The sequence below is a fragment of the Amphiprion ocellaris genome, chromosome 5, assembly GCF_022539595.1.
Source record: "Amphiprion ocellaris isolate individual 3 ecotype Okinawa chromosome 5, ASM2253959v1, whole genome shotgun sequence".
Taxonomy (NCBI): Eukaryota; Metazoa; Chordata; class Actinopteri; family Pomacentridae; genus Amphiprion; species Amphiprion ocellaris.
In genome coordinates this window covers 16,383,426-16,406,064 of record NC_072770.1, presented here as the reverse complement: position 1 = coordinate 16,406,064, position 22,639 = coordinate 16,383,426, and the positions used below count along the sequence as shown (strand labels likewise).

General features: G+C 37.7%; 2 protein-coding genes across 3 annotated transcripts; both read right to left on the bottom strand.

The window, feature by feature from the left end:
- Positions 1-4,541: 4,541 nt before the first annotated feature.
- avpr2b.1 (arginine vasopressin receptor 2b, tandem duplicate, 1) lies at positions 4,542-9,014 on the bottom strand. The gene is made up of 2 exons (XM_023266578.3): positions 8,017-9,014; positions 4,542-7,605 (listed from the first exon to the last, which is right to left on the bottom strand). Exons 1-2 carry the CDS (start codon positions 8,879-8,881, stop codon positions 7,397-7,399), a joined length of 1,074 nt encoding a protein of 357 aa, XP_023122346.1. The 5' UTR covers positions 8,882-9,014; the 3' UTR covers positions 4,542-7,396.
- A 123-nt stretch (positions 9,015-9,137) lies between these two features.
- On the bottom strand, positions 9,138-17,404 carry trnt1 (tRNA nucleotidyl transferase, CCA-adding, 1). Of its 2 annotated transcripts, XM_023266581.3 has the most exons (8): positions 17,295-17,404; positions 16,957-17,086; positions 15,162-15,355; positions 14,407-14,545; positions 14,109-14,235; positions 13,780-13,973; positions 11,616-11,869; positions 9,138-10,142 (listed from the first exon to the last, which is right to left on the bottom strand). In XM_023266581.3, the coding sequence occupies exons 2-8, from the start codon at positions 17,084-17,086 to the stop codon at positions 9,897-9,899; spliced, it is 1,284 nt and encodes a 427-aa protein (XP_023122349.1). In that variant the 5' UTR covers positions 17,295-17,404; the 3' UTR covers positions 9,138-9,896. The 2 variants fall into 2 exon arrangements, with proteins under 2 accessions (XP_023122349.1, XP_054866387.1); XM_055010412.1 differs by lacking the exon at positions 17,295-17,404 and having other exon boundaries at positions 16,957-17,288.
- Between the last annotated feature and the right edge of the window lie 5,235 nt (positions 17,405-22,639).

Here is a 22,639-nt window from a genome sequence, read left to right as displayed (position 1 = left end):
AGAGGGACAGACCGTCCTCCAGCCAGGAGACGCTGCAGCAGCCGCTCCACCAGCGAGCGCTCCGGGCCAGAGGCGCTCCCTACAGCTGGCTGGAAAACTGAGAAGGAACCTGACAGCTTACCTTCTCTGCCACATTTCCTGCCCAAAAGGAGGCCAGGTGTCCAGCCGCCTCTGTCAGAATATGTGGACAGCCCTTCTCCATCAGACCTGTCCAAGTACTTGGACCAGGAGACCATCAAAATACTGTTTCTGATTCAACTCAGTAAAAACGAGTTTCTTTTATTTTCAAATGCACTTTTTATGGTCTGACCATGGTTTTGTACATAAAATATGTGTTCATAAGTATCTTGCACACTTAGAAATTTGATTGCACTATTGTAAATAATTTGTTTTGATGTTGTCTCTTTGCAAATTTTGCAGTTTTGTTTATTTGCGTTTTTTTTACAGGTTACAAAATTGACCATATCTCAAAAAGCAAATTATGTACAGACTCCAAATAAGTTTCCTGTGGTTCCAAAGGATATTGTGCAACTTTTTTACATTTACAAATTTGAGGGACACAGCTATGCAATTTCTGTATTTTGAAATATATGTGAAAAAAACAAAAACGATTTTTATTTTTTTAAGGTTTATTGCACTTTTAAGCAATTTTTTGTAGTAGTTAAGACATAAGTCAATACATATTATTAAAATTTGGGATATCAGGGTTATTTTGATGTAAAGCAAATAAAAATACTCCAAAAAATGGCACTACAACATGTAAAAATGTAAAAATATGTCCCGGCGGACTTGCACAATGGTGGGTCTTAAAGGGTTAATCACTTCTGTGTGTCTGTGCCACTTAAGTGCATTGAATAATCGAAACTATCAAAAACAAAGAAGCCATTGGCATATGAATTAAATGTCCCATGAGGATACTTCTCTACTTGTCACCAATGTGTTCAGATGGTTTTAGTCAGGTGATGAGCAGTGCCTGCGGTTTGACAGTGTGTGGAGTTTTGCCCAAATAGTTCGAGTTTTGTTTCATCAGACCAGAGAATCTTTTCCTCGTGCTTTCAGAGTCCTCTGAATGCCATCTGATTCACTCTAAGCAGGCTGTGATTTGCCCCTATTCAAAAATGGTTTCCATTTAGCCCACTTTACAATAGAGGTTTGACATTTGAGATTTTTCTCCTTTTGCCAGGTTCCCTCATCTCTGCAAAGGACTTCTGAAGTTCTCTTAGAGTGGTTGATGGATTGTTGGTCACCTCCATGACAGAGGCCCTTCTTGCTCAGTTATTCCATTTGGCCAGATAGCTATCACAAAGAGCTGGCAGTTGTAAACTTCAATTCCACATTTAAGGCTACTGTCCTCCTAACAACACTCAAAGCTCTGAAGGTGGTTATATACTCCTGTCCTCATCTATGCCTTCTCAGGGGTCTATAGAGAATTTCTTGGCTTGACTTTATAAACATTGCTTTGCACCTCTCTAAACTATATCCAAGTAATATTAATTTGCCACAAATGGACTCCAGTCAACTTATCTCTAGCATAATTAAAGATGAACAGGACCCTGAGTATGTGTGCAAATGAGGGACCTTAGTTTTCACTGTATAATTCATTTGCAACAATTTATTATTTTCAATTTGTCATGATTGATTTTTGAATGTAGATTTATGAGGAAAAAAGGCAATTTTATCCATTTCAAATTCATTTTATAACACAATCAAAGAAAAGTCCTAAATGGTTTCAGAATCCATTGTAATGATTTTACTGTTTCAGTTACCTAAACGATGTTCTGAATGTCATGTTGTGAGTGAAAGAGCATTAATATGGACACAAGTGGTTTTGTACTTGTACACTTGAAATGATCGATGGATTGATAACGTTGTCATCTACCTGCTGATGTACCATCATCAGGGACAGTAAACATCTCACGTATCACACTGTTATCCAATCAATATTTGCTGCAACCTGTGAGATCTACCTCTCTGTCAAGAAATACATAAGAAAATATGAAAACATTCACAGAGGAGAAAAGGAAAACTAAATTCTATTTGGCCACAGACTGTCTTCATTGACAGTGAAGTGACTAATCTAACCCCACATTTTGGGTTGTCTTTTTTATTTTATTTAGAATTTGGAGAGTGAATTGTGGTGACAAATATAGATATATGAATGTGTCTGGATCATTCTCGTTTTTGCCTCTGAGGTGCTGAAAATATGATTGGAAAATATGATTGGAACAGACTTTTATGGGTATGTATGCTTATGTCAGGTGTCATGAGGCCCATGTAGGTGTTGTGTATGCTTTTGTAGATCCCATTTGAATAAAGTGTTACACAGAGTTGTTCTGTTGGATTGTAGCTGTTTTTTGTGAGGCAGAATTTGGTTGGAAATCTGTGGTGCAAATAAGAGGAAGGTTTGGTGAACAGTTAACTGGGGTGTCCAGTGCTGCTCAGAATAAGACCAGGATGTTGGTGCATTATCCTGAGTTTCTGCCCATGTGCTCAAAGTCTGAACGTCAACCTGACAGCCATCCTTTCATTCCAAAATACTTAAAATACCCACAGTATTAAATGATCTGGAATAAGATTTATATTGTCAGTTTTTTAATGGAAAGAATGTTATTACAGCACCAGTGAAGTTATTGTATTATTGGGTTTTATTACATTTCCAATGAATTTTAGCACATATTTTCTATGATTTCCAGGAAATTACTTCATTATTGGTTGCTACAAGTCTTTTTTGAAAATTTTAGCTTCCAGTACATAAATTTTACTGCAAATATGTGCTTGTATGAGATATCAGTGAGACACTATGTAGCTCTACTGGGTACTGACTTAATATTTACAGGAAGCAATAGCATTCTTACTTGGCAACAATACAAGAGAAACTGGGCAAACAGAGTAAATGCTAATATTAAGTATGATATAGTACTGGAGAAATTTAATCTAAAATAATCTGGGTGAAGCTAAATCAGCCAGATTAAAATGTTTGACTCTTTGACTTTTGTTAGCTTTTACTCTCAGTGGCAAAAACACAAATGATGGTCTCACAACTAACTCAAAGGCAAAAAATTCCAGCAGTTAGTCTTTGACAAGACTCATCTTTCAAGTTGATGATCTCATGTATCTGGTTAACTTATTGCCATTCGTGTATAAACCTGACTTCAAAGCAAACACCGGCTACCTTGAAGAATCCAACCTTCAGAAATAGTCTTTGTACATACTAGCACGCCTGCAAATGCTTATCACATGGTCATCTATGTACAATGGGCATGTGTGTTTCTGTGTAAACAAGAAGCAGAAGGTTCTCTGCTTTGTTGTAAAGAATTCTACCAAAGGATAGCAATGCAGAAAAGCAAAACCAGATATTTCTGTGCTTAGACAAATAACTTCATGGTTGGAAGTTTTACTGAAGGTAAGTTACACAGGCTGATGTCTTTGTTGTCTTCCGAAACTGATAATGTGATATGAGTGTGGCAAATCAAGTGTAGATCGAATAGTTTCGTTTAGGAATGATGCTATGACCAACCAGTCAGCTGCACCTCACTTCATTGACAGTTTGACAGCTAGAGATGCTGCAGAGTTGTCTGCTGGTGATTCTATCAGCGTTAAAGGTCAGAGGTGAGACTCAGCCTGCTGTCACACAGTCGCTGATGATGGTTAAAAAAAAAAAAAGATGCATTAAAGGAGCATTTCTTGGTGGATTTGTCAGTGCAGCTTAATGAAAGCACTGCAGTTGTTTGTTTTTGTGTGTGTGTGTGTGTGTGTGTGTGTGTGTCTGTTTCTGATTATGTATCCACAGACTAATTTCATAGAAATGTAGAATTTAGATTGTCCAAGTAATGAATTCCTACTTTCAACTCATTTATTTTCAACATCCACAGCTTTGCTCTTTCAATACTGAAAGAACTGCCATGTGCCAGGTTCTGCTAATGTTCCCCTCCCGGCTCTCCTTCAGTTATAATGACATGTTATATGATAAAATCATATCTATAATTGAAACATGTATTCCTGCATCACCTGTTAGCTTCCCATATGCTCCTCTCCAAAAATGGAGGATGAAAACTCTATCAGGTGACATTCAGCAGAAGAAAAACAGGAACAACTGCAGGCAAACAGAAGACTGATTGGCTGAGGTTATTTCAAGTGTGCAAATCCAAAACGGACATTTTTCTCAACAAGAGCTAAAGAGTCATGCTGGTCAGAGAGAAAACAGTCACAACAGTTTATTTGATAACACTTAAGAGGTCATCAGTCCTTAAGAGGTCATCAATCCTTAAGGACTGACAGGAAAAAGTGTGAAAATGTAAACATATTACAACATTTATCAGTTAGCAACATATCTGAAGATACATAATATTAATGAAACTGTATAATCTGATAACCACAAACTTACAGATTTTTCATTATGTAAGCATATGTACATGAATCAAAGTCAAAGGACATCTGATGAATATATATATATATATATATATATATATATATATATATATATATATATATATATATATATATATATATATATATATATATATATATACAGTTATATTTAAGTGAAACACAAGATTTACACACTAGAACTACACTGAAAATGAGACAATAGTTTATCCTGTTATCTCAAGAAAACAAAGCTAATTTCCTTGTGATGCAGAGTTCATTAATTTGTGTTCAAAAGACAACAAAAGCTGTTTCCTATTTTATTTAACAGAAATCTGGAATGCCGTGCCAGCAGGTGCGAACTATGGATCAACGGGTGTAAATGTGTTCTGAGCAACTTGGCTAGAAAAGTAGAAACTAATGAAAGAACCACAGCCCTCAGAATCATCAAGGTGTTTTTCTTCCACACAGAAGGTCACACTAGTAAAGTGGTCTCTTGCTCTTTCTCTTTCAGCACTAAAGTGCACTTCTGTTATTACTGAAATAAGAAGCATCTCTCTGTCACTGCTGTTCTGCATACCTCAGAGATGCTGGAAGATGCACAAAAGTGGCTATTTTTCCTCTGGATTTTCATTCTTATTATTACTAAAAGCTACATCAAATGTGCTAAATGTGTCTATAGTTTCTGAGCACAAAGATGTAAAAAAAAAAAAAAGCTGTTCTATTTGCACACTGTATGTCTTCAAAGAGGCAGCAACTGATTAAAGCTGAAAATGTCAGAGTAGCCATTATTGATCAATGCATCAGACTGAATTTCAGTGATGGTCGAACAGGCAGACTTTGTATTATGTCAGTCTGCGAGAGATAATGTTCAGATCAGGCCTCATTATTTAAACAGAAGACGTCTGGCTGCAGCTTCACAGGTGGTTGCACTTCAGTGATCCGGCTGAGATTGTTAGCAGTGATGACAGAGACCTTCAAGGCTAAAGGAGGTCTGATCAAATGAACCAAATTTTTTAGTTCACCTTAATTATCGTAGGAATCAGTCTGTTTACTTTTTTTTTTTCGACGTAACAGAATAATAACTCATAACCTTGAGATAACAACATCAAACCACCATAAAAAATAAAAAATTTGAGTATGGCCATTTTCTGCTTCCTTACATGGTCTGTCCATTTCAGGACATGCACCACATTCGTGTGAATCTCTATGTCTTTCTCACTAAGGAACTTGATCCATTTTGTGCTCACAGCTCTCTGCCTTTTTCTATATAGTATTTGCCACTCTGGAATTCCGAGTGGCGCTTTAAGAAATAGAGCCACCTTAATCACAACGCTGATGTTTCTAGATCACTCATCCAGAGACTCAAACAGGGGCGTTGCAACAGACCCGGTAGCAACATCTGCACGCTCTTTACCATGTTTCATTTATTTATTTATTAATACATAGCACGTTAGTGGTTAACACATAGCTGAAACGGAAACCCAAAGCAGATGTGCTTTAAAGCTGCATTCTTTCTAACAGCCAGCAGGGGGCAACTCATCTGGCTGCAAAAAAAAACAAGTTTGATTGTAGAGGTCAATAATAAAATGGCCTTTTGTCTCACTTGATTTGTTATCATAGTAAACATTTTCCTAATGACTTCATGGTCTCAATCAGTAGTTTCCAATTTCTTTCAAAAAAGCATGATGTTCATTTTGTAATAAAAAAAATGATAATGGATCAACGGGCTGATCATCAGTCATCTTGTGTAGTGTCAGTGTGTTCTCCAGTCTGAACCAGCACTCGCTTTTTGCATCAAAATTCAAAAGACCACGACATTGATGGCCAAATGCCAGATTTGAAGCAGTGGTCCACAAACCAATGTCAAACTGGCTACTTCCAACTAAGTCTGTGGGTCAGTACTGACTGGTTGTGCCCCAAAAACTAGTAAAGCTTGGTTCAAATTCGAAATTCCAACACAGTGCATACATTTATCCATAGGCCTTAACATACAACAATGGTACATGTCCACAGGGGCAATTTTGGACGCAATGGGTAGCACCACTTCCCAGGACTGGATGCTTGAGGCAGTGTCACAATAGATCATCATTAGTTCTATAACAGGAAACCATTACAGGCTACACGTTCCTACCACTGACTGCACCTGACTGAATAAACAGTTGTCTCGTAGGCTCCCAGATAGTTCAGAAAATTAGTGTCATTATGACAGTTACACTCAAAAGGCAATAGGGTGCATGCTAGGCCGTCATTTATATGTGCACATACATCACAGAGTACAATAGTAGTATAATAGCATCAGCTGTGAGTCTGTGAGTATCCACATGCACATTCACACTGGAGTATAATCAAGGTTTTACGTATGGAATGACATGAATCAGTGAAATGATGCATGTGGTGAACACTTACCATAATGGAGAAATCACACAAAAGCTCAACAACCAAAGTCTCCAACAAATTACAACTTTTATCTAAAGATGGCGCTAAATGGCTCACTTTAGTCTTATAACTGCAGATCATATATTTCTGAGCCAAGTTTCATGTTACTGATAGTCTACTTGTTGAGACTTTTCACTCAAAACCACAAATGTCAACCTTATAGTTGTGCTACAAGCAAAGTCAAGTCACCAGGATGCTCTCTGTGGGTACCACGACTGTTTAGACCTGTACATTTCACAGAAATTCTTACAGTTTACCATTTGTTGTGATATTACTTTCCGGATTGAAGTGATGACATTGGTTTAGAAATTCTATTCTTACATTTTAAAAAATGTGTGTTATGTAGCTGTGACTTTGAGTTACTATGTTAGTACAACATCCATATAAGTGCAGCTGTTACAAAAGAGAATTTGTCGTTTCTATATAGACAAGAGCATTTTATACATTGATCATATGTACAGTATGAACACTTCTGTGCTATAGATATTTGTCTTCGCACTTACTAGAGGATTTCAGTAAGTCTTTTTCACTCTATGTTCAATAGATAAAAGTCTGAGCCGAGAAAAAAAAATTGTCTGTGTCACAAAGACTTTTATCTGAAGTCTGACAGGTTCTTGAGGCTGATGTACAGAGAACTGACCATGGTGGCCTCCTCCTGTATGGACTCCTTCGAGTCGGGCTGACCCCTGCACATCAGGGTCACCAGTCTTTTGGGCAGCTTCCCGCAGAACAGCAGGTAGATGCAGGGGTTGGCACAGCTATTCAGACTGGCCAGCAGCATCAGGATGGTGAAGGTTGCAGCTGGAAATACAGGAGGAGAAAAATTTTTTATTTGAGTTTTCTCTTACAGGCAGGAACCAGTTTCAGCTTCTAATTTTGTGTTGCCAGTAGAATCATACTCACATTTGTAGGGCTGACTTATTATTATGATTGTATTCAAATAGACAGATTACCTTTAAATGAGTATATGAACTATTGTGAAAGGAGTGCCATAATTTATGATTGTTTTCATTGTCAAGGCAGTAATTCATTCTGGTGCAAAAATGAGAATTAGAGTTTTTTTCTTTTTTTCAGGAAGTTCTAGTAGTGTTTTATCATTTTATTTATTGTTTTCTCATGGAAAACGTTAGAACCAATCCCACAAGATCTCTCAGACTCGGCTGACACTTTCACGTCTTTTTGTTCCATGTTGTGAGATCAGCGTTTTCTTACTCTGAGTGGGCGCCTCGACGTCCCAGACGGACCAGAGCTGCACGGTGAAGAAAGGCGCCCAGCAGATGATGTAGGCGAGCACGATCACCACGGTCATCTTCACCGTCTTCACCCTCGCCTTGGACACCCCCGCCACGCTGCTGGCCCTGGAGGACAGCGCCTTTCTGGTCGCCTCTTCGCCGTGGTGCGTCTTCATGTGGAAGTTGATGTGCACGGTGCGGCAGATGCGCACCTGGCACACGATCACGGTGAGAATCGGCAGGATGAATATGACCAAAGTCGTCCAGGTCACGTAGGCTCTCGGTCCCCACGGCTTGATGAACTCGGCCCAGCAGTCGTACACTCCGGGAGCCACCTCCACTCGGGAGAAGATGAAGATCTGTGGGAGGCCGCCGATGAGGGAGACGCACCAGGCTGCGCACACCGGACCGTTCCAACGCGCCCTGCGCCTCTGGAAAGTTACCATGGGCTTGCAGATGGCTTGATATCGGTCTACAGTCATCACCACGATCATGTAAGTGGAGGCAAACATCCCGACCACCTGCAGGTACTTCACCACACGACACAATATATCTGGACCTATGAATCGGTCAGTGATGTCCCACATGAGTTGGGGGCAAACTTGGAAGAATGTCACCACCAGATCGGCGACGCACAGGTGGAACACGAAGACGCGCATCCTGGAGAGCTGCTTCCTGCGCTTCCACAGCACCAACAACAGCCCAAAGTTTAGGATCCCTGCCGTGACGAAGATGATGGACAGAAGAGCTATTTCCACCTGAGCCAAGCGCTCGTCTCGAGGCTCATCGCCGGACAGCGCGCTCTCCAGTGTGATGTTACTCATGTTTCCGCTGAACCAAGCCATGCTTTTGCCCCCAAATCAGCACAGAGAAGCTGAACACCGTTACATAGCCACGTCAGGTGAATCCAGTTGCTGTGGAGGCATTTCACTGAATGAAAAATGTAAGAGAAAGCTAAAAATTCTAATTTAAATATCTGGATCAAAAGGTTAAATAAAAAATGGGAGTTTCCAAAATGATTTTCCAGTAAGCAACAAGTGTTGAGCTTCTCCACACACAAACTGAGGTGTTGGTAAAGGAGAGCACAGGGCTTTATATCACTTCATCTCTGCAGGAGGGAGGAGCAACCTCACTCCAGCTTGGAAAATATTTATTTCTCACAGTAGCAAAGCCATAGAAATGTCGGGATTTTACACATATAGGCTTTTCTTTGTATTCTACACAGCATGCAAAGAAGTCCATCCAAACAGGTATCCCCCTTTTTTATATAGAACTTAGAGTCTTTTGTTAAGAAAACAAAGCAAAGAAATAAGATAACACAAATGCAGTTATGCAAAACAGCAACCCAGAAAACAAAAACTATCACTGATGTACATAATTGTTGTAATAATGAAAACTTACCCAGTGTGACAGGTCTGATATTTGAATCCACTATAAATGACAGATTCCTGCTTACATGTTTCATCTTCGTTCATCACATCCGTCTAAAGCGTGAACGTGAAAAAAAAAAAAACTTAAGATTTCATTTGTCTGAGCCTTGGCATAGCAGCAATTTCACCATTTCCATAAATCACAGAGTTGTCTGGTTATGCATACGGTGAAATATGCTTCCAGTACACATTTTGTCATATGATGGCAGCTGTGAGACACACCAAGTAATCTATTCAGATTTCCACAGCAATGCACATGAACAAAAGGGGCCCAAGGGTAATTTAGGCTGAAATGACATTCATCAGCAGCCATTCACTTTTTATATTGTGTATTAACAATAAGCATCATACTGCTCAAACAATGACAGCATCATTTGTCCAGGTTGTATTTTTGTCTGAAGCACAGAAACACATTTGCTTTTCTGCTCATCTAAGGCTTTACGTATGTAAGGAGTTCATCTTTGTCCATCTGGTAGCGACTTTTCTTCCAGATGTCGCGGAGCTTCTGTAAGGTGGCGCCTATCTCCTTGCCTGACGTGACTCCCATCTTCCTCAGGTCGTGACCGCTGATGGGGAAGCGCGGGATGGACCACTGGCACAGCTCTGACAGCAGCTTGTGCTCACCTTGATACTTTAGCAGCTCGCAGACTTTACTCTGGGAATCCAGCTCCCGACTCTGAGAAGATACAGTATTTGTGTGAATTAGACCAACTTAAAATATGCTTTCACTTAAACACATGATTAATATTGCATATTTTAAAATCCTGTTAAATAATCATGACTCAAGAAGTTAGACTTTCCCATTTACAGTAAACACTCTGCTGAAGTGATCAGGTGTGGTGCTATCTAATTGGATTGCCAGTGGCCTGACAAGCAGATATTCCTAAATTCTGGCTAGTTTGAAACATGCAACAGCAGATTTTTTTCAACTGAGCCAAAACCCCAAATATAGAAATCTGTTCTTTGGGTGGGAAACTACATTTTCAAGGAGTTTGTAGCATTCTTGCATGAATTTTCCTTTTCACTGTGGGGTTTTCTCCTATTTGACCAAGTGCAATTCTGCTTCTGTAAATGAAATGTTTGACTGTATTTTCTCAAAGCTGAATCTAATGTCTGTTCTATTTAACCCACGAAAATACCTTCATCTATTCATACTAAGACATTTGTGTTAACATCTGATTAGGTGAGAACATTTTAAGTACTAAACTAAGAACTAAAATCCTAATGTTTGCCAATCTAAACAAGTAAAACTAACGTCGTATCAAACTAATTGATCTACTTGTTATTTAGAGGAAAGACACCCAGAATGCACTGGTAATTGCTTATTTATTTATTTGAGTTTAAAAGTAAGTAGAGAGCATTATTCATTAAGTATTTTACCCACTTGGACCTAGATCCAGTTTGATTTGTCTATTGGAACTCAATTCTAGTTAGCGATGACAAACATCCCCTATGATACCTTTCTCCAGGCCCTATTAGTATGTGTGGAACATGTTGCTTTCAGTTGTGGCTGATGGATGCAGGAGAATTGCTGTCCAACTAGAGCAAGTGAACATGATAAATTAAATTAATTAGTTGTTCTGTAGAGGAATGCTGCCAATCTCATTTTCCGAGAGCCTAAGGTGATGTCTGCAAATGGACTGGTTTGTCTGACCTACAGTTTAAACCCTGAGGATACTGTATTGAGTGAAACATCGTTAGAGACAAGACAAGAAGCAAATATTGAAGTGAGGCGATTTTTTTTGGGCATTTTTGCTTAAATGTGACTAAAAGAAAAATTTATTATCGGAATGGTTGCTGATTACTTTTCTGCTGATTTAATAATCAGCTAATTAACAATCCTTTTATCTCTAATTTAAACTATGTGTTATGACTGTACTTCACTTAGTAGCCTCACTGTATTATTCACTTTCAAAAGAAACTGATAACACTATCGTAAACGACCACTTGCTCAAAACACAATTCGTGCTGATAAAAAAATCAATCCAGCCCAGACAATTTTTTTCCCCATGTACTCAAATGTTTACATGTGAGTAACTGTGTCTAAAATCCTCGACTGCATTGTTCTGATAAACATGAATCTCTACTGCCCCATGAATAATGTCACCTGATTGCTTCTACAGAGCAAAAACAAGAGGCGGAAACTTACGTCAATAATAAAGTCAGTGAAAGGTTTCAGGCTGTCCGGCTCATCTACATTCTTGCAGAGCTCCCGTCTGTTTCTGACCAGGAACAGAGCCAGATTCTTCTCCTCTCGGGACACCTTCAGCCTGATGTCCATCTTTTCCACCTCCTCTGGGCAGTGGAACAGAGCAGCCAGGATGGTCATGGGTTTTGGCGAGTGGTCTTTAGCGTTCCGCCACACTCGCTTCATCTCATCAACGTCGCCATCTGGAGGTAAACCTGAGGAGCAGCAGGGACAGGAGAGATGAATATAAGTGATAAGAGAAGGAGAACTCAACAGCACAAAAATACAGGATATCATTTGCTAGAATTACAGTACCCGCTAAAAAATCATCTGAGGTTGCTGAATAACCTGGAGAGTTTAATAATCAGGAGTCATTTAGTATCTGAATAGTGATGACGAATACCGGAGTCCACAGCACCACAGAGGTTTAGAGGCACTGAGTCCACTTCATCTCAGTAATAGAATTTGAAACCTTCCCCATTTAGAAACAGCTCTAATTTGTGAGACTCTTGAAAATTTTTGGCACTACTGATCTTCTTGCTAATGCCTTCACTTAGCAGACAATCGTGTCATATCAGGGCACATTCCCTCTTAAACCATTTCCGAGAGATCTGAGGGAAGACAAAGAAGGAAATATGCTCCAAGAAATAGCGCACTTATTTTTGTTCATTTTGTTTTGTTTGGGTTTTGTGTAAGCAAAATGCAATATCTGTAAAATACATTTCAAGCAGCTTCACAGTTCCAACAGTACAATAATATTAATATTAAAAAAATAAAAAACATTTAAATCAGTGCATGTGCAACCTCAGGTAAAAAAAAAGCAATCAAATGGGGAAAAAACTAATGTTGGCATTAGAGCTGTAACGGTCATCATTCCCTTTAAAAAGAACACAGTATAAAAATTATTCTACTTAATTTCTATGTTGCTGTAATGAGTTCAAGAACACTAGGGAGTGTCCAATTAAATTCTCAATTTAGTTTGTGTACAAAACAATTCAACTAAAGTAATGGTTTTAAAAGCAATTTATCACAAGAAGGTTTCATAAAAGGACACATTTAAAGGAGCACTGACTTAATACATGAAGTTCAGTTCATTCATTACAAGGGCCATTATTCAGCTGTGGGAAAAAAAAGCATACTGCCTGCTACTTTTTAAGATGAAGTTTGAAATATGTTTTGCCGCAAGGCCTGCACAATGTGAGGAATCTGTGATTAAATTGTTCAGTATTGTGACGGTGATATGGCTTGTGACAAAGAAATAAATATTAAAATGTATTAACTGTACAGTTCCTGTATCTTTCTTCTTTAACAGGTACACTGTTAACATAGATCTCCAACACTGAACAGCCTCTGCCAACCGAATAAAGAAAGAAAAAAAGAATTTTAAACACGTTATTACTGAACAAACTGCACATGAATATGCCACCATCCTGCCTCATCTGTATACATCAAAGGTGTACATAGTCTTTACTAAATCTTTATTTTAAGCCTTATTGTTCTTCTGTGCCTCATTTGTATCTAGCTGCTGTAACAAGTAAATTTCCCCAGTGAGAGATCAATCAGGTTATCCTATCTTATGAACTGGACATGAATTTAAATAAGATATTTGCAATGTGTAGCCTATACTATGCATGCGCAGTGCAAATGAAAGCACGATTTATAAATCAGCACTACTATCAGAGTTATCTTGGTTTGGGATTGAATGTCAGAGCAATGCAATGACTAGGAATTTGAAAGAAGCTGGAATTTCAGAGACAGTCTCCAGTTAAAGATGCTACTGAGCTGCAGTTTTGACCCATACTGCAAACAGAGAGTCATAAAATTGGAACTAGTGCTGGTCCGATTTTGACCATTTATCCTTTATTCAGTCTCCTACCGACAGGGTAGAAGTGCAGTACAGTATGCAGCCCTCCTTCAACAATAACAGCAATAAGCAGAATTAACAACAAATCAAAGCTGTCAATCAAGCCCTTGTATTGTAATAATTGATTAATCATTTCATTATTTGTTTTTTCACGTCTGTCTCTTCAATGTTTTACTACATACACATAATTTAAATACTACAAAGATAGTAAATGATTGAAGCTGAACATGCTGATGTAAAGTTTTTTTCCCCTGCTCTCACCTATGTACTGGGCCAGGTCCAGCTTATAAATCAGCTCCAACAGATGACCAGCGTGGTTACCAACCACCATCTTCTTCAGTTCCATCCAAATTCGTTCTCCTGATATAGCTGCCAGTCCGCGACCATTTTCCCTGATGGCGGTCAGTGTCTCTGGCTCGTGGTCGTCAGCTTCCAAAGCCACCCTGCCGTAAAACCTGGGGTGAAATGGCAAAGTTGACGAAATCAATGTGATTTTATTTTTCACTTGCATTGTAAATTCCCTCTGCTCCTTTCTTCTTTAAGTTTGTACCTTGATTTGAGTAGGGAAAAAATTTAATTAAGGAGCTGACCTGAAATATCGCAGTATTCTCAGGTAGTCTTCTTGAATCCTTTGTTCTGCGCTGCCAACAAACCGCACTTTCCTGTTCTGCAGGTCCTCATATCCCTTAAAATAGTCATATAATGTGCCATCAAGACCTGTGAGGGGAAACAATGTCCACACACCATGGTAAAGAATATTAAAATAAATCTGATTCCTTAAAAGTAACGAGAGACAGAGTTAAGAGATCATCAACAGGGCTCATCAAATCATCAGTAAAGTTCAACACTGTTCCTGCTCTGGTTCAGTGGAGTACAAAGAAGAGTTACCTAGAAACATGGAGTTGATGGTGAGGTCTCTCCGCTCAGCGTCTTTCTGCCAGTCAGTGGTGAATTCTACTTCTGCATGACGTCCATCTGTCTGAACATCCACTCTCAGCGTGGTCACCTCAAAGTTCTCATTGTGTAGCTACAAGAGATAAATAGAAGCGATGGAGCAGCAATGATGTTAGTGTATATACCCTCATTTTTAAGACTCTAGACACTTATTAAAGCAATTGGTACATCGTAAATCTACCTTACTACATTGTGACATTGTGACATTTTATATTTAGAAAAACTAATGAAGCCATGTGTTTCAGCCTGCTGCATCTGTTCATTAGAAGGATCTTATTTACATATTTCAGGAACAAACTAATCAATTAGTAGCTGAGGTTCCTGTTACATGGCTGCTTTTCAGTAGAAAGAACCCCTACAATCCATCAACATGGTGCAACCATTAAAACAAAGATTAACGATTAGCTTGACTGATCAAACTGGAGATACAGCTGGCTGATGGAACAGCACCCAATTACAATATTATTTGTACTTTGAAGTGTCAATGAAACTGTTCAGCTCTTTGAAAGATGTTATCATTTCTTAGTACTCAGTTTCAACTACATTTTCGCCTAGAAACTTTAATATGTATAACTACATCTGGAGAATTAATTTTCTGCCAAAGTAAAGCACCCAGCAGCAAGTCTGATGCAGATTTTTGTACACATTAGAAATGAGAGCAGCTGAATCCTCTCCACACAGCCTCTTACTCTTGCAGTAATGGTCCCGTGCTTCTCTCCTTTATTGTTGATCATTCTAATCCCAGCAGACTGGAACATGCCCTTCATCTCCTCTGGAGTGGCTGTGGTGGCAAAGTCCACATCTTCAGGCCGCTTTCCAGACAGAAGGTCTCGCACAGCACCTCCAGCTATCCTCAGCTCATGCTGGTTCTTCTCAAACACCTCTGGAAATACCAAATCACATTTAGGAGTTAGCAAATTTGTCATGGCCAGTACAGCATAAGAGAAAAGGGTTATCACAATAGTAATTAGTACTAACTAATATTATGCACATTATCTCAAACACAACTTAAGTAATTCTTGTATTGCAGTTGTTATGTAATGTTGTTAATTTATGAGGTGAAATAAAGAACAGCATAGATATATCTGCAAAAATCAAATAATGAATTGACTGACAAATGCATCTAGTTTTTGTTTCTTCAGGGGCTGCACAATATTTGAAAAACCTGACATCATCATACTCTGTTCTTCTGTTATAAACAGAGTATTTTACTGTCCATACTGCATGAGCATGTGATAAATAAAATCTTTTGAATCTTGAAGTTTACTACAATATGAAAAAGAAATCAAGAATTTTCACCAAATTACTTGAAAAATTCTAGCTGGAAAGAATTATTAATTCTTAAACGATTGGGGTGATGTTGTTGGGGAGTGCAACGTATTTGGAATCTTTCTCATACAACACTGGCAAAAGGCATTCAAATAGTTTGGCATTCAGACCTGGCTTTGAACTTGGCATACAGAGCTTTGTGATAATAAAAATAAAGCAACCAAAAAACCTCAGTGTATACAAATGCCCCTAAATTTGAGTAAACAATGTTAAACTAGATAGACTTCTGTTGAACACTACTCATGGCAAATCTGAACTTTGAAGGCTTTTTTTGTACTAAACAGAAAAAAAAGTTGTAGTACGATTTGCTAGACTTAATTTGCCTTACTTCACAATATACTTCATTGAGACATGACTACTGTTTTTGCACACATTTTGCTGTTGAAATCATTGATTTTGCAGCCTTGGTTTCTTCACCAAGAACTTTAAGCATCTCCAATAAATTTAACTATTATGAAAAGCAAGCTGTCGAAAATCTGATAGGTTAACTTGAGTAATTATCAAAATTAAATTATCTTCGAAATGAAAGATCTGATTGGTCAGAACCTAGTGGCGAGTCACACTGAACTTTTCTACAGTTCAGGTGAGCTGTAACACACACAGACACGTTGTTAAATTAGATTTAAATCATTAGTTACAGCTGAATCCTAAACTGCATCGCAGCAGGGTATTACTTCACTGTAAAAGTCTGGTCTGTTTACTGAATTTAATTTGCATATGTGTGTATGGATGTATTACAGAATGTGAGCTCTCTAGTCATTAAAGTAACTACCAAAATATGACACTGGGTAGTCAAGTAACAACAAAAACAAATTTTAGTTTGTTTAGTTTTAATTTCATAAATTATCGTCACACATGGAAAGAATTTTCAGTGTTAAATTTATTAGCAAACAAGCATCTTGTCTCCTGGGATATTTTGAACGGTGGTCACCATAGTAATCAAAATGTTAATTGTACCTGTAATGCACATCAGATAATTAGTAAGATGAACAGTAGAACAACTAACCAAAGCATATCAGGGTGTGATTTTCTAACTCTCATACTATCATAGGCTTCTACTACTCTTTGTACTAGAGGAGCATAACAGAATTCCTGAAACTCAGTTAAGGGTTTTGTTTTTTGTGCGCCACTGCTACAGTCACAGCTTTACCTCACCTGCTAATCCATTTAGCCCATCAGAGAGCAGTGACTGGAACTCGCTGGTCTTCAGCCGCATGGTAAAGAGACTCCTCAAAGAAATACTTGCTTTGCTAATCACACCAGGGTTCAATATTCTGCTCCACATCTGCACAAAGAACACAAACGTCGTAACTGGTTTCTGTTTGTTTACGTTTGTCCGCTACTATTGAGCTAGCTAACTACATGCCGCTGAAGTCATGCTTCTGACCGTTAGCGGTCGGCGTGCACCTGTCATGTTGTTTTTACATTGAGAACACGTGAGTAACAGGTGTCATGTCGACGGTGAGGCAGTAGATATAACAAACAGAACTGACCTGCAGCTTAAAGCGAAGGTTTTATTAAAACAAACCGCAGTTATCTCCCCATAACGCAGCTCTGTCATTCACTATAAAGCAATACAGGAAGAGTTTGGAGCTCGTGCGCTTACTGACCTATAGTGTGATGAGACGTCATCAATCAGAGGCGGGGTTTACGAAGCGAGAGCCGCCGAACTCTCGCGGTATTTTGGTTTGAAGCCTCAGGTGATCTTCCGGCTGCTTGTGTTGACTGTCAGATTAGTAAACGGGTAGTGATGGCTGATCGAGGCTATGTTGAAGCTTCGACACTTCATTCAAAACATAGTTCATTATTCGAGGCCTCAATGACACACAGTGCTCGAGTAGGACATCTAGTGGTCAATAATATGAAGTGCAATCAAGACGTGGTCGTTGGTTCATGGATTGTTTTGGATTTGATTCGCCATGCACACATTCCTGTTTGACTACACTAGATGATTGTATAGGTTCTAGTGGACACAAAAGTAATATTACTAGTAATAATAATGACAATAACTATTGAAGAGCATGTTTCTTATTTGCCATGTTTGTCTGTAACCCTATATACTCTTCACTTATATTCTGTGTTATGAAACATTTAAACGGTGCTGCTACATTCATGAGATGCTCTACAAATACAGACTGATGTCATTTTCACATGGGGCTGGTGCAAATAAAGATTTTATGGATTATTATGGATTTTGGCAAAGTATGTCTTGGGGTTTATTGGTAAAGAGGTCAGTAAAGAGGGTGTGCTTATGTAACTGGTTATGAGTTTTTATTGAGAAATAATTTATCAACAGTTTTGGGACCACTGTTCCCTCTAAGCTGCGCGAGATACTTTTTATTTTATTTATTTTATTTGCGCATTTATCATCTGTTTGGTTTTTTTTTTTGCCATTTTCGAGTTTTTTTTTAACTTGAGTCTCGACTCGATCGTTTTTCTCAGGAGGTTGGACTTCAGCCTTTGTGCTGGAGGGTTGAACCTTCAGTTCCAAGACTTTCCAAAGCCTCCACACCTCCCGAGTCCTCAGGACCTGAGCTTTCACACAGTCTGAGGGCTGAAATTTTCTAAGTCCCACAGTAGTTCTCTGTTAGATTGAACTTCCAGACAGTCCAAGGACTGATATCTTCTAAGTTCCTGAGTAGTTCTCTGTTAGTTTGAACCTTCAGACAGTCTGTTAATGTTTCGATTAAATCTTTAAGGTTTTTCTTTTTAAATGTTTTACCACCTTTTAATGTTTAATTTTCTTTTTAAATCCTTCATTGTATTTTCAGTGTAATTCCTCTTTGAACTTTTATTGTCTTTAAGATATAATTTTCTAATTAAACATTTAATTTTGTAATTAAATGTTTTGGCTTTTTATTGGATAGGTGTAGTGAGAGACAAACAGGAAACGGGGGAAAAGAGTCGAAGGAAGACTTGCAGTATAGGGCCACTAGCGGGACTCGAACCCGGAACGCTGCATCGAGGACCAGCCCCTGTACATGGGTCACCCGCTTAACCCGTTGAGCTATATGGGTACCCACGTTGCGTCTTTTTAAGGGTTTAATAATCTGATTAAATGTTTTGCATTTTTGAAAATGTTTAACATTCTTCTTGTTTAATTGTATTTTTTAAATGTGTAATGATGGAAAATACTTTATCTGTAATTTCTAATATTTGTATTTTAAAAATTTTGTTTAATTTCATAATGACATGTATTGTATCATGTGGAATTATCTCATTCAATATTTTGTCTGTTTAATATAATTTAATGTAATTTAATGTTTAACTCTATTAAACAGACAAAAATATTGAATGAGATAATTCCACATGATACAATACATGTCATTATGAAATTAAACAAAATTTTTAAAATACAAATATTAGAAATTACAGATAAAGTATTTTCCATCATTACACATTTAAAAAATACAATTAAACAAGAAGAATGTTAAACATTTTCAAAAATGCAAAACATTTAATCAGATTATTAAACCCTTAAAAAGACAAAACATTTAATTAAAAAAATTAAATGTTTAATTAGACAATTACATCATAAAGACAATAAAACTTCAAATAGGAATTAAACAGAAAATACAATGAAGCATTTAAAAAGAAAATTAAACATTAAAAGGTGGTATATGTACATATAATTAAATTGTATTTAATGTTTAACTCTATTAAACAGACAAAATATTGAATTAGATAATTCAACAACATTCAATATATGTCATTATGAAATTAAACAAAATTTTAAAAATACAAATATTAAAAATTACAGATAAAGTATTTTCCATAATTAAACATTTAAAAATAAAATTAAACAAGAATACTAAACATTTAAAAAATGCAAAACATTTAATTAGATTATTAAACCTTTAAAAAGACAAAACATTTAATTAAAAAATTAAATGTTTAATTAGAAAATTACATCTTAAATTTCTTAAATCTTTTTAACAATAAAACTTTTTAAAAATTTTATTGTATTATTTGTTTTGTTTGATTTAATTGCTTTTTGTTATGTAGTTTATTTCTTTATTCTTCTTTTTCTGTCAAGATTTTAACCCCAACCTTAAAAATGAAATAAACCCTTAAATCACAATGAAAATACTTCTGTTGTCACAATCATGAGTTAGTCAATTATTCAGTCTATCAATTCAACTTTATTTGTTTAGCACCTTTTACACAGATGACAAAACTAAACAAGCAAAGAGAAAAAACTATGATTAAAACTCAAAAACATAAAAAAAAAAAAAAAAAAAAACATTTAACATGGTAATAAAATATGTTGTGTCCAGGGGATGGAGGGAGTTTATTGAAGTCTTCTTGGGCTCACATGGGAAATCATTTAAAATATAAACTTGATATTCAGTCTAAGGAAACTGCAGACTGACAGAAGAAGCAACAATATCTCCTGTTTTCTCCTTTAATGAGTCGACTCTTCTTGTGCTTTCAGACCAAAGAACTACAGACTCTTCACAAGCTGCTCAAACTCTTGGTACAGGACCTCACCACACGGGTCAAGAAGGTTTCTGTCTCATTTCTGCTCTGAAGCTCACCTTCTCCTGCTCAAACTGCTGACAAATGTTTCTGCTGCTCTAAAGTCTGCTCTCCAGAACTTCCTAAAAACTCTGAAAGTCTCTTCTGCTGCAGGTTGCTTTGTAGAACTGTTGCAGAAAACCTCACTAAACCACATGGAGGGGCCTCAAGATAGTCGTCCAAATGAAACCATACAAAAACCAAACTAGCACAACCCAAACGCTAAAGTCTCCTGCAGCCTACCAGAGAACCTCTGAGAACAGAGAATCAGGACAGGAACTCTTACCTTCTGGACAACCAACATTGGTTCTCAAACAAGAACACAGAATGTGTCTGACCAAAAACCTCTAAAGACTCACTACAGCCAAGATAAAGACACAACTCAGCTGCACCAAATCCACTAATCACTGCACACATTAGCACCATGTGCTAACTGTGGCTAAAGAACCTCATTTACCAAGACAACTATCCAGTACAAAGCCCTAAAACACACCAAGAAACACATTAAAGATGATTTTACTGCTGGAAGCTGCAAGCCAACGCCTAAAGAACAAACTAAAGCAATGGGGCCAAACCCAGTTCAGTGGTGAAGAGAAGCAGAGGAAATGTTTGTCTGCAGCTAAATAAAGCAGGAAGACACTGAGCTGCTCAGGTGTTCCTGATAATACCAATCAGCCACCTGGACAGCCAATAGGAACACAGCCACCTGGACAGCCAATAGGAACACAGCTTACTGGAAGTCCAGAGGGCTGGCTTAGTGAAGGAAATTTAATTTAAAGTTGAAGCAGAAAGTTAATAAAGAAAGTTGAAAACCACCTTCTTATCCCTGAAATCTCTGAGTTTTCACACAAAGAACACCTGAACATGTCAAACTGGTTCCATAGTAGAACCATCATTGTAAAAATGTCATAGTATGGTGTGTTGCTCAAAAAACATTAGGACCCGGCTGTCAGGGGACAAACATGTAAGAAACATGAGAACAGAGAGAATCCAACCAGTAGGTCACAGTTTATCATCCCCCAGTCATCTCCTGAAGTCCATATGGTGAGAGACATCAGTATCTGGTTGTTAATTTACCAGAGGATGCTTATAATCATGCTGATGTGGTCTGTACTCTACAGTATTTTAGTGACTCAATAAATGCCTAAGTTTTTTTTTTTAAATGCTTTTTAGTTTTTAATAAACATTTAACAGCCTATATGTAATCAGTAAGTGGCCTTTGCCTATCTTAAGAAAAATTCACTCAGAACTCTATGTTAACAGTACTAAATAAATCAATAAATACATGCATATACACAAAAATAAGTTAATACATTAACTGTGTTAAGATAAGATTTAGATTTTTTTTTTAAATAAAGAAGAATAAAAAAAAGTTGTTTATGTTTTTGCAGAATCCAGTATTGCTCACTGGTTGGTCATTACATTTTATTAGTTTGATTTCACTGTTTAAAATGATGCCACCTCTTTTCAGACAGAACCTGTGATAATAAAACAATACAAAATTTTTAGTTCCGTGTTAATAAAGCACTTAAAGCTTTAAGTATGGCTAAATGCTTTTTTCAAAATTAAATATATCACTCCTTAGGTGGTAGTGGCCCCAAGTTCAGTAAAGTTGGAAAGATATTCACAGATTCGGACTTCCAGCATCAATAACTCATTAGATATAGGTTGTCAAAACATAAACGGTGCCTCTTTCCCATTGTTGCAAGGCAGACAATGTGCTACAAGCCCAGTTTTATCAAAAGTAGCTGTCTTTCAAGCTACAGGAATAACATTGGTGTCTATGGAGTGAACAGGGTCCGTCTGCAATTTGCAAAACCACTGCAACAGTAAAGAGAGACAAATATTCAATAACTTCACTCTTATACATTGTAGTGTCACTAAAATCACTGCAGGAGTTTGTGTGTTTGCTCAGACTCAGGAAAAATTACAGGGAACATTGTTTGGGACTCAAGCAGTTCCTTCTTTTACTCACTATCTCCCCAGCCTTAGAAAAAAAAACCTGTTCACACGGCACAGATGAGGCTGAGGTACACAGGAAATGTTTGGCTCCATTGTACAAGTTTGGGTAAACAGTTTTGTGGGTTGCCCAGTAAGCCAGTGGGTCTGCCGTTCTTTCTACAATTGCATTCGCTGTGGCGCTTTGCATTTGCCAGGCTCTACTTGCGTCTTCGTCTAATAGGCTCCACAGTTGAACTGAAAAATATTGAAGATCATCATCATCATCACCAGAAATGTCAGTCATTCCCTATTCAGAAGAGAGAAAAAAATACCTGTGGAAGGTGCTGCTGGTGGTGGAAGACGAGGCTGTGGTGGTGCT